Source organism: Trachemys scripta, chromosome 14 (assembly GCF_013100865.1).
Source record: "Trachemys scripta elegans isolate TJP31775 chromosome 14, CAS_Tse_1.0, whole genome shotgun sequence".
Lineage (NCBI taxonomy): Eukaryota > Metazoa > Chordata > Testudines > Emydidae > Trachemys > Trachemys scripta.
The window spans coordinates 26,551,654-26,563,697 of NC_048311.1; the positions used below are offsets into that span (position 1 = coordinate 26,551,654).

At 42.3% G+C, this 12,044-nt stretch overlaps 1 protein-coding gene across 3 annotated transcripts in view; it reads left to right on the forward strand.

The window, feature by feature from the left end:
- RHBDL3 (rhomboid like 3) overlaps positions 1-7,129 on the forward strand; it is a 125,036-nt gene extending 117,907 nt beyond the window's left edge. For all 3 annotated transcript variants that reach the window (XM_034790088.1, XM_034790090.1, XM_034790089.1), the window contains one exon: positions 3,483-7,129. In XM_034790088.1, the coding sequence (XP_034645979.1) occupies positions 3,483-3,754 (272 nt within the window). In that variant the 3' untranslated portion in view covers positions 3,755-7,129. The remainder of the gene's footprint in view (positions 1-3,482) is intronic.
- The last annotated feature ends 4,915 nt before the right edge of the window (positions 7,130-12,044 follow it).

The following is a 12,044-nucleotide window of genomic DNA, read 5'->3' on the forward strand; positions in this document are numbered from 1 at the left end:
TGCCAGAGGATGACACTACTACAGTCCGTTTCCTTGCTGGTAATTTCGTCAGAGAAGCCAGGAACTGAGTCAAGGTAGAACAAATCTCTCACCCCTTGAAGTGACCCTTCCAGTGCTGTGTTCAGGCACATGGGCCGGGAGATGCAGAGAAGCTTGTGTTGCTGCTGCTGACTATGCTGTGCTTGTTCTGGGCATTCAGTTTTCAGAGCCAATTATCTCTGTAGTGCTACATTCACTTTTTTAAATTACAAAAATGGAAATGTAAAAATCTCAACCAGAGTTCTAGAAATACATTTGGAAGCCTAAGAATGGCTCTTGCACAATCTCCAGTTAAGATTTTTCTCTGCCCCTTAGTCCTAATTCAAGAAGAAATTCTGACTTAACATGTATAATTTATTTGTGATTCCAGCCATCTGCACTGCCTTAGGAACTGAGTGTGAATTGAAGGTCCTTGGATCTATACAGGATCAAGCCCTTACTTTGTAGGTTACTTTACCTGCCGTTCTACTGGTTATTTATAGAGGGCGCAATAGCTCTAGTGATACAGGTCTATTCTGTGTTAAGTTTAATAAAATTTCAGCCGGCCACTTAAATCCATTCCTGTGCTTGTTCTCATTCACTACTGTGTCTACATCAAGTGAAATAGGAGTTGTAACCGTGCCTCCGTGGGTCACAATTGAGGATGCTAACTTCAGGACAAACTGCTGAGAAACAAGGCAAACACACCCAAAACTGGTGGTTATTCTTCCATAAGATATACCAAACCAGCAACAAAAGTAAACTTCTGTTTTACCACACTGGCTAACAAGAAGACATAAAAGCAGTTTCCTTGGGCATTCCAGTTCTTATGTCACCACCAAAACCACTGGATTTAAAGGTGAGTGGTTCTTTACAACCAATCTCACCAAATAAAAGGTTCGTCTGATCCCAAAGGACCAGCCACACACCCAGGTCAGTAACTTAGATCTTACCCAAAAATCACACTGATGTAAATCCTTTAGTATCTAAAATCTAAAGGTTTATTTATAGAAAGAAAGGTGAGAGTTAAAATTGGTTAAAGGACTCAAATACATATAATAAATGCAAAGTTCTTGATTCAGGCTTGTAGCAGTGACGGAATAGACTGCTGGCTTGATAAGTCTCTGGTTGCTTCCAAATCATTGGAAGGTCCTCAATTCCTTGGTTAGAATGCTCCCATTAGTATAAATTCATAGTCCAGAGGCTTGGGCAAGAAAGAGGCTGGAGCAGGATAGAAGCAAAAAGGAGGTGTTTCCAGGGCCTTTTATAGCTTCTGCCATGTGGAGGGAATCCCATTGTTCTTACTGTGGAAAATTACAGCAGCAAGATGGAGTTTGGAGTCATATGGCAAGTCACATGTCCATGCACTTAGCCTAGTCAAAGCAGGAAATTCCATTAAGTGTAGATGGGCGTTTTCCCATGGTCCATTGTCAGTTAAACGTTCTTTTGATGGGCCACTCAATTTGGATAGTCCCTCCAAGATGTGCTGGCTGGCTATCTTGTGGGTGTTATCCTAGGAGCATACATTTGAAATCCAGGTATAGAGCCAATACTTTAGGGTTACCATACGTCCGGATTTTCCCGGACATGTCCGGCTTTTTGGGCCTCAAATCCCCGTCCGAGAGGAAATCCCAAAAAGCCGGACATGTCTGGGAAAATAGGGAGGGAGGGACCGGCGGTGCTCGGCTGGGGGCCGGAGCCGCCGGGGCTGGCAGTGCAGGGGTGGCGGTGCGGGGGCGTCAGTGCGGAGCCAGGGGCCGGGATCGGTGGTTGTCGGCCCAGGGGCCAGGCCGGGGATGCTCGGCCGGGGCTGGCGGTGCAGAGCCGGCGGTGCTCGGTCGGGGGCCGGTGGTGCTCGGCTGGGGGTGGCAGTGCGGAGCCGGGGGCCGGCGGTGCGGAGCCGGCAGTGCTCGGCCAGGACCGGGCCGGGGGTGCTCAGCCGGGACCGGGCCGGGCGGTGCTCGGCCGGGGCCGGCGGTGCGGAGCCAGCGGTGCGGGGTCGGGGGCCGGGGCCAGCGGTGCTCGGCCAGGGGCCGGCGCCCCAGGAGCCGAGCCGAGCCAAGCCAAGCCAAGCCGGGCGGGAGACGCCGGGGCCAGAGCCTCTGGGCCTGGGCCAGCCGGCCGGCAAACAGAGCCACTCGGCTGGGGGGGCCAGACTGGACTGTGCCCCCCCACGCCCCAGCTTGCCTGCTGCTTCAGGCTTCCCGCGAATCAAATGTTCGTGGGAAGCAGGGGGAGGGTGGGGGGGGCGAAGCATCCAGGGGAGGGGGCGGAGTTGGGGTGGGGCCGGGAAGGGGTGGGAGTTGGGGCATGGCCAGGGGCCGTGGAGTGTCCTCTTTTTGGACACTTAAAATATGGTAACCCTACAATACTTATAACTTCAAATACAAAAATGATACATGTATACAGATAGCATAATCATGACCAGCAAATCATAACCTTTTCAGAGATGCCTCACTTGAGAACCTTTGTACCAGATTTGCTGCAAATATATAACAGTGGTTGCAACAATGATCTATATGGTCACATTTTAATCAGATAATGTCACAGGAGTACAGAGGTGATCTGATGTGCCTAACTAGGGAGAGAGCTTGGGAGAGAAAAGATACGTCATGTGCTGACTGGACCAAGTGAAGAGGAGGAAACAGCCACCATGAGCGAGATTTAAAGGAAGAAAAAATTCTACCGAAAGAGTCTCTTTCTGTTTTTACAGAAAGCAACCAGAATCTAGAGCTGAGAATTTCTGATCTAGATCTGTTTCTGAACTCCCACAAAGTTTGGGGCTGTACAGAGCTGTGGATTTGGTTCGGCCCCATCTTTAAAGAAAATCAAAACCCACATTCAGGTTTCTCTTCCAAACATGTTTCTGCTGCCAGGCTTTTATCAATGACTGCCCAACAGCCACCTGGCCCAGCTCACACGCAATCTTAAGTAAACAAAACAAAAAAAACCCTGTCATTATAATAACTGCATGAAGGTTGATTCTCTCTGTCTGGCATACACACAAGCTCATTTGGGTTGCAGTTTCTGTTGCTTGCTAAGATTATCTTTGTGTTCTATGGTGTGTCAGCTGTATACAGTACTGAGCACATGGTCAGAGCTCAATGAATAGCAGAGTTCCAGTCAGCAAGAAATCAACAGGAGCCCTAGAAAACACCAGGACAAAGATAGAAAATAAAAGAGCACTTTACACTGTCTGCCTGCACTGATGTTACATGTCTGATGTACAGTGAGCGGATTGGCCAAAACTGGCTTACAACGTCCCCTTTGCTTGTAGCAGAGTGCACTTTCTCTCTGTTCAGTAAAGCAATGATCTCTGCACTATCCATGAGATAGCAAGAGATGGTTATGAAACAGCACATGCAGTTCTCCAGTCGTTGACTTGAAGGAGCCCCAAGTAGAGGCAGAGAAGGATTGAGATGGACAAAGGGCTTATCTTTTTTTTTTCTCTCTCTCTATTCCAGTGAGCTTTGAATTTGGAAGGGCTGTGTGGCTGCGGTTCCATCCATCTGCTTACCCCCCATGTCCACACCCAAGCTTCGTCGCCCACCTGGGTGGGGTATTGGTTGGAATCACATTGGGCGTGGTCATCCTAAGGAACTATGAGCAGAGACTCCAAGACCAGTCCTTATGGTGGATCTTTATTTTTATTTATGTCGTCTTTGTATTGTTCGCCATCTTTTGGAATGTTTTTGCCTACAATCTGTTGGATCTGAAGCTACCTCCACCTCCTTGAGAGCCTGGGACAGAGAACTCTGGAGGGCAAAAGACTTTTCCATCTGCCAGCTATGTTAAATGAATCGAAACCAAGGATTTATTTTTATATGACGATTAGGGGCTAAGTAAATGGTCTTCTGAAAATGCACAAGTTAAGGAAACGTGTGACATCGTTTCTGGCTAACTGTACTGTATGCTGATGAAGATGATTTAAGCTAAAAACTAACAGTAGAACTGGCCTGCGAGAAGTTTGGGCATGAGTCATACAGGTACTGTTAACGCTCAGTCGGGACCCAATCCTGCAGCCTCTCCATTGTGGCTACTCCCCTGAGGAAGGGCTGCAGGATCAACCCTATGTTTGTAACTGGGCATTTACCACTTGGTTTATTAGCGCACACACTGATGTTTAGTTTGGGTCACTTAAATTTTTCCAGGTTATGCTGGATCCGTGACTAGTTGGTTTATGAAAGGCCTGTGTTTAACTGAACAGTAAAAGAAAAACAAGCTTCACTTTTACTAACTAGAGCCTAGGTGCTGGAACTAGGGGTGCTGCCACACCCCCTGGCTTGATGTCGTCATGACAACCCAAATACATGGTTTCTGCCTTCAGCATCCCCACTGTAAAAACTGTTCCAGCACCACTGAACTAGAGACTCAGAGGACGCTGACGAGGCAACTTGAATTTGGTTTTAACGGTTGAGTTTGACTGGTCAGCCATGCCTAGGGTGACCAGATGTTCCTTTTTTAAGGGGACAGTCCCGGTTTTTGGGACTTTTTCTTATATAGGCGCCTATTACCCTCGACTCCCCCGTCCCATTTTTTCACAGTTGCTATCTGGTCACCCTAGCCATGCCACTGCCATTGTCTTATTAATTGAATGGTTGCTTAAATATTTAGTCTGTAGTTTAGACTGTCTTAAGCAACTTCCAAAGGGGCAAGCAAAACCCATCATGGTAGACGTTGATCTTCAACTAAATGTCAAACAAGATTGCACTAGAAACCTTGGGGGTACCATAAAGTGGTTGTTTCAGACAGGACACCGTATCAGAGGTAGCTCTTACCATCAGTACATCTTTCACTTGATTTTTACAACCCATTGTGGTAAATAATGTGGCTGAGTTTTTTCTTTTCTGGGTGGGGGCAGTTTAGGATTTTGCTAATGGTCAGTTGTGTTTTATATTGGTTGACAATCAGGTTGTTTTATTCTGCTCTTTCTTTCTGGCTCTGTATGGTCTAATGTCTGCAAAGAGTTTGGAAAGAGTATCAGAAAGTCTCCAGCAGGGTTTGCTTAAACTCAGTTCTTGCTAGAAGAGTGTGGACATGATTTCCCTCATATAAAACCATACTACAAACCATTCAATATGCTAGAGGCCAAGTTTATCCACCAAAGTCAGCGGAGTTACACCAGGGATTTATTTGCCACTAGTTCCCTACCCAAGTCTGTCATCCCTGGCTTGGCTGGTACAACTAATGCTTGTAAAATACTGGGAATAACTGTTGTATGTGAACACAAAGTCTTGCCTAGGCAATGGACCTTTATGGGTTCCAAGCAACAATTAGTTGTGATGCCTTTTTGCCTAGTGTAGTTAGGCCATAGGTTTTATAGATCCCTGACTGGTTTATAGTACAGTTTGTAAAGCATGACTCACCATGCCTATATAGACCAGGGAAACCATGTAAAACCCTTTGTAGTATGGGCCATGCTTTAAGCACAAATCTCTAGTAAAGTGCTTATGTTATTTCACATTTCACTGTTGATAGCTACCTGCACAGCAGAAAAAAAAAAACAGTCCAGGAAGGTGGAGGATTTACCCTCTTATAGGTTTCCCTTAATCCTCTGTCCCTTCTATATTGTCATAGATTTTAAGGCCAGAAAAGACCATCAGATTATCCAGTGTGACCTCCTTTATAACACAGGCCATAGAATTTCATCATGACTAAAGCATATCTTCTGTCTTAAATGGATGCCCTTGATAACACAGAAAAGGTGTGTGTGCAGAGTGTGAAATTCACCCCTGTGCAGAGGGCCAGCAGGAGGCCTATGCATCAGTTAAATCTCACCTCAGACACATACTGGGGGCTTAGGTGAGATGTGATCAGGGAATAGATCTTGTTGGTCCAGTGCATGGGGTGAATTTCACCCATCCCAGAAGATGGGGGTAGGAGACATGGCTTCTAAATCACAAGCTGAGAGGGTCGAAAATGCTCAAGTTTTTTGTGGGAATTTTTTTCATTTTTTCCCCATTTAAAAAAAAAAAAATTTGCTGGACAGTTTTTGACCAGCTCTATTTGCAAGGCTTGTAATTCCAACTAGCTGGGGAAAAGAGAATCCTGACATTGTCTCCTGAGATCTGGGTCTCCTATTTCAAAGGCACCAGGTCTGGAACCAGGTGGCTTCCTAATCTCTGCCAGAGACAAGCTCACATTATTAGCTGATTTGGGCACAATTTGGAATCAGTCTCGCTGTCACTACAGCAGCGAGTTTTGTTTGTCTTTCAGTAACACCTCTCTTCATTCCTGAGCTTTATTCTCTTGCCCACCTAGATGATGCCAGTGCTGATGCTGAAGGCTGTGACCTCCTCCCTAGTGTTAACTCAGTGATGTTCTTCATGTCATTTTAATCCCTGCTGTTTGGATAAAACACTCGCCATGGTGAAAGCCTGACTCCACTAAACTCAATGGCAAAGCTCTCATCGACTTCACTGGGATCAGGGTCTCACCCAATCTGTTTTTAGGGTATTAAATGAGCTTTATCTGCAAAGGAAACTTTTATTTCCCCTTCTTCATGCGCAATTGCAACAGCAACAAAATTGTTCCCCTTAGTCTGAAGCATGGTTCATAGGACGCCACTTCGAGGAAGCCTTGTAATAGGAAAGCATAAGGCCTATTGTTTGAGAGCACTTGTGGGTTTCTTTGGTATGGGTCCAATTCCAAGTTCCATTTTATCCCTGCAGTTCGGAGCCAGCTCTAAACAATCACATGTGCAAGAGTTTGGATCCCTTGTTCCAGGTTCTGGGTGTTTCATAGTGATAGATGCAGTGTAGTTGTAGCTGTGTCAGTCACAGGATATTAGGGAGACAAGGTGAGGGAGGTAAATAAAAGATATTGCCTCACTCATCTTGTGTCATAATGATAGAGACAGCATCCTTGAGTGGGTGGGAGAACAGGGAGAGAGGAATAACTAGAGATTAATTAGTTGCTTAAAAAAATTGTTCAGATTGAAGGAGGAGGACATCTCTGTTTCAATCCCCTTCTCTGGATATTGCTAAATCATACCTTTTACAGATGCCTTTAAACTAGAACTGGTCAGAAAATGGAGTTTTCCACATGGAAAATTGTGATAAAAATGAAAAAAAAAATTCATTGACGTTTTCAGCGGAAAAAAATGACTTTTCATCAACAAAACAAAAAACAATTTTTAGTCAAAACTTCCAAAAAAACAGAGGGTTTTTTTGTCCAAAAACTGGAAAATATTTTTGGTTTTCAAACAAAAAAACAAACATATTTTTAAATTTTTAATTTTGAGGAAAGTAAACACTTACTTAAAAAGAAGTTTTGTCAAAAACTCAATTTTCCATCAAAAAAATTCTATAGATCATTTCCAGTCTGCCCTACTTTAAACCTCATGAAGATTTCTTCTGAACATTTTTGTTTTTGAAATGCACCAAAGGGGAAGGAATTTACATGCAAATTCCCAAAGAACCTCCCTTCAAGGGCACTCTCTCCCTCTTGAAAAATCTCTGTCCAGCCTCAGTGTAAGGGTGTGTCAACTGCCCCTCTGAGTCACTGTTCTGAAGAATGCAGGTTTGTTGTAGTAAAGCGCTGCTAGATGGGTCTTTGGTGATGGAGAGACTATTTTACATCCTATTTCTGCCTCACCATGTGTCAGTATTTGAATGAGAGAGAGGGAAAGAAATCTACATATTATCTATACTAGATAATTGAAGGCTGTACCCTACAGCTTGCATGTTAGCAAAACTCTTGTTGACCTCACTGAAAGAGGTATAGGATTAGCCCTTAAGGGTCTCTTTCTACAAATGCCTCTGTCCCTGCTGTACCTGTTCAGTGGCTTAATATTGGACTTTAGACTCCAAGGCCATCAGTCTCCTCGTCATCTGTCATGCTTTTCCTGGCACTGGCCAAGATGGCTGTTCATCAGTCCAGGAGGATGAAGATGGATGGGGGAATTCTCTTTGACCGTGGGACCATATTCCAGTCCCTCGTTGATTAATTCATCTGGGCAAGGTTCCTTGGAGGATCTCCACTAGTTTCTTGGATCCCTCCTTTTGATCATGTGACCTGCCTCCCTATCCCTGTTTGTGCATTTTTGTTGTCTCAGTGATCTGTTGATTTTTCTGTTCTGTTGCTCCCTTCCTCATCTGAAGGAGCAGGCCTTTCATTGCTTGGGTGGGCTCTGCCAATCAATCCCAGTTCTCAGGCTGGCACCTGAAACCAGCACTAAATTCACACGTACGGATGAATAAATCAAACGTTTTATATTTCAATATATTAAGGGTGAATTCATTCACACAAAGGCAAGGCAATGCACTAAATCTATGCTCACGGTCACCAGCTCAGAGATCAAGGGCAATACAAGGCACTTGGGCTGAGATCTTTACTCCCTTTTTTTAAAAACTGTTTGATATTAACCATTTGAAAATATCAAATAAACTGCACAAGCTCTTTAAAATAATGTCAAAATCTATCAATCTCAATGATGCTGTCTTTTAAATTCACCCCATTGTGCCAGCATGTTGCAGCGCCAATGAGTGAACAGAGGATAGATTTTCTCTTTCACCTCCAGATGTCCTTGCTGTTGCCAGTTTGTGCCAGAGCCTTAACATTACTCTTCTCCAGTCATTTGTGGATGAATTGGGACTTACAGTGGCTCTTCTCATCTGGTCATGAAGGAGCAATTTACATAGTGAATTGATTTTTTTTTAATTCAGCTGCTAGCAGAATTTCACATTATGTAGTTCAACAAAATGTGAACCTATTGGACCTTACAGATACTTAATGTCAGAGAGAGAGGAATTGTTATGATCAACATGAAGGACACTAGTGAGTGGTGTATATTTTATAACAAGTTTTTCCTTTTGCTAATGTCCTTGGACAAGTTTTTCATGGTGAAGAGAGATGTGGTAAACCTGTAAGAGCTATTCCCATAGTTGATGTTGAATTGCAGCACAGCTACTGTATAGGATTATCCAGTATTGGGTTTAGGGAGCAACTGGACGGGAGGGGTAATGAAGACTGACTCAGAATCTGGGGACACTGGTAATACAACTTCTTGAGGGACATCTGCTGGTCAATTCAGAGGTTGATGCTGGCAGCTGCTTTTACTTAGAACTCCATGTTGATAGCTCCTTCTCATGGGAACCAAAAAGAAAGAAATTAATAGTGGCCAAAAAAAAGCACCACCCAGAATGAAAAGACGAGTGCACAGTCAGTGGGAGCTGCAAGTTGCACCTCTTATTTTTAGATCCTTGGATCTACAAACAGTTTTTTGCACACATCACTAATATTAAATAAAGGAAGAAGCCAGACAAGGGGGGATGGGATATGAGCTCGTGAGAAATAACCTCTAAATGTGGGTTAAGGGAAAAAAAACTTTTTAACTTTTGCTAAATCTTTAACTAAGCATTTCATGTCCTTTTTCCAATCAGCCAGTAATAATACTTAGCACTTACATAGCATATCACAAATATTTATGAATCTTCACTACTTGCTTAGGTAGAAATAAGTAAGTATTTTATTTAATTTTATAAATGAGGAACCTGAGGCTAGGGGAGTTACAACTTGTACAAGGTGACAAAGTGAGCCTTTGTCAGAACTGGGACAAGAACTCAGGGATCCTATCTCCCGGGCCATGCTCTGTCCAATGGATCATACTGCCTCTGGTTTTCAGATTGGAGAATTTGGGTTTTAATTTGTATACAACAAATGGAATCCTATGCTCGGTCCCAAAATAGTGTGGCCATCTCACAAAGTCAATAGACCTCCTAAGATGTCCATGATTTTGTGCCAACATTTTATTCTCGCAAGATTTTGAGCTGGATTTTCAAAAGCACTTAAGTTAGGAGCACAAATCATATTGATTTTCATGGGACTTGAGCACCTAACTTACTTAAGAGTTTTTGAATATCCCACTCTTTGGTTTTACCTGAACTGTAACCAGATCTGACCCCACATAGGCAGGTTCAGATCTAGCAAGCCAAAGGCCAGTAGATTTGGGGTTTTGGTTTTAGTCTCTCTTATTATTGTAATTCTTTTTCTTTTAAAAAGTGACAGCCTTAGGGTACTATTTGCTGCTGCTTAACAACTCCTGCAGCTCAACACTTCACAGCACAGACATGGAGAACTGGTTGAAGATGAAGGCAATATATTCAGCTGTTCACTAAAAGAATAAATCACGTGTGAAACAAAAACAAACTGTTTTCAAGGTAAATGTATTATTAATGTCATCATTAATCTTTGGCTTTTAATAGGAAGAAGCTCCCTAATGAGGTTCTTTAAAATGCCAGAACATAGTACAGCAAATTTACATTGCTGCGCACTTTACAACACGTGAAAAATTCCACGGGCCTGATTTATGCAGCAAAAATACATTAATTTCCAATGAGTTTAGTAGACACATTAGTCACCAAATGTATCCTGACTCCCCCACAGAGTCTGTTTAGTTTGCAAATAAAGCTAGATTTATGCAGCTTGATTTTCTTTTGCTTTCATTATCAATGCTAATGCCTCCTCCAAGTGTTAATCACAGAGCACCAAACCATATAATTCTGCCTTAAAAATGCTGAACGATTGATGCTTCACCATCAAGGGCTAGGAGAACAAAACAATATTTGCAAGGTAACACGTTGTGATATCCGTTTCCAAATATTTTTGTATTGTGTACATTCTGTATATTTTTGTTGTAACAAATATTATTTGAGCACAGCTTCCATTAAAGATTTGGGGGGCGCTTTTTTTATCTTTTTTTTTCTTTTTTAAGGTTGAGCTTGTTAATGTAACATGCCAAAAACAACAAAAAACACCAACTTGCAAAGAGGGATTGTGTTTTATAAGTACATCTACAATTAAAAAATTAACAAGAATGTTTTGACACGAGTGATTTGATTTCAACTTTTCTATTTCATCATTGACTATTGAGATCAATGACTTATTTTTGTATTTTGTTTAAAGTGTGTGGTAAAGGAAAAAAATTAGGTTTCTGCCCCTTTCTGTTTCTGTATAAGGTATGAAGAAAGTGGTATCGTCTGATTTTTGTTTGTTTGTTTGTTTTTTAACTTTAAAAATTCAGGTCTTGTCCACTTCGTGATAACTGGAACACTAGTGAAATTATGTCATCACAAGAGACAGCAGCCGAAAGGTTGAGAAGAAGGATTTTTAACCAGTCTGTTCTAACCAGGATTTATTTTGGTTATTTTTTTGTTAAAATATATTTATCACCAATGTCTAATGAACACTTAGGAGAAAAGATGTCTTTGTTATAGATTTTACACCTTTTGACACCCGCTTGAATTAAGAAATGGAGCTAACAGTCCTCCAGCAAAACAAGGAAAGACCACAACTGATATTCCTGAAATTGCTCAGATACAAAACAAAAACAAATTTTAAAAAAATCAGACTGCTTTGTACATCGTAAGGGAGCAAAAAAGGGGCACAATCCCGATTTAAAAAAAATTCCTCTGCAAGTTGACATTAAGAATAGTTGGGTTAAAATATCACTAAGAAATTAAACATAACTCATGGCCACTCCTTTGAGCAGTTTTGACATCTCTTGTAACTAAAACACAACAAGTGACAGTTGACAGCTACTGCATGAGTGTTAAACTCGCCTGTTATTTTTAGTGATTTGCACTTAAAGCATCTTTCATCAGAGACTCTTGTAGCTCTTTAAACAATGTATGAAGCCTAGCAACGCTTCTGAGAAGTAGGTAAGTAATGTTTGTTTTAGATGGTCAGTGCCTTTATGCAGTGACTATGTTGTCTGTTTTTGTAGAACACCATTCATGCCTATGGGGCTCCAAATAATTGTAGATAGGCAAACCAATCCACAGAGGTTTCAAGATCTCCCAACATGCTTGTAGTAGAGGCAGAGAGAGAATTCAGGAGTCCTGACTCCCAGTCCACTGTGAAACTCTTGCAAACCCAGTTCAGGTTTATCTCCAATTCCATTAACTATTATAGTACGGTACAGCATGGCTTGTCCTTTATTTCATTTCACCATCTGCTTTGAATAGTATTTTATTGTTGAAAAAGTATTCAGTATTTTGCAATGAGCTTAGCCAGGTTCTCCTGCA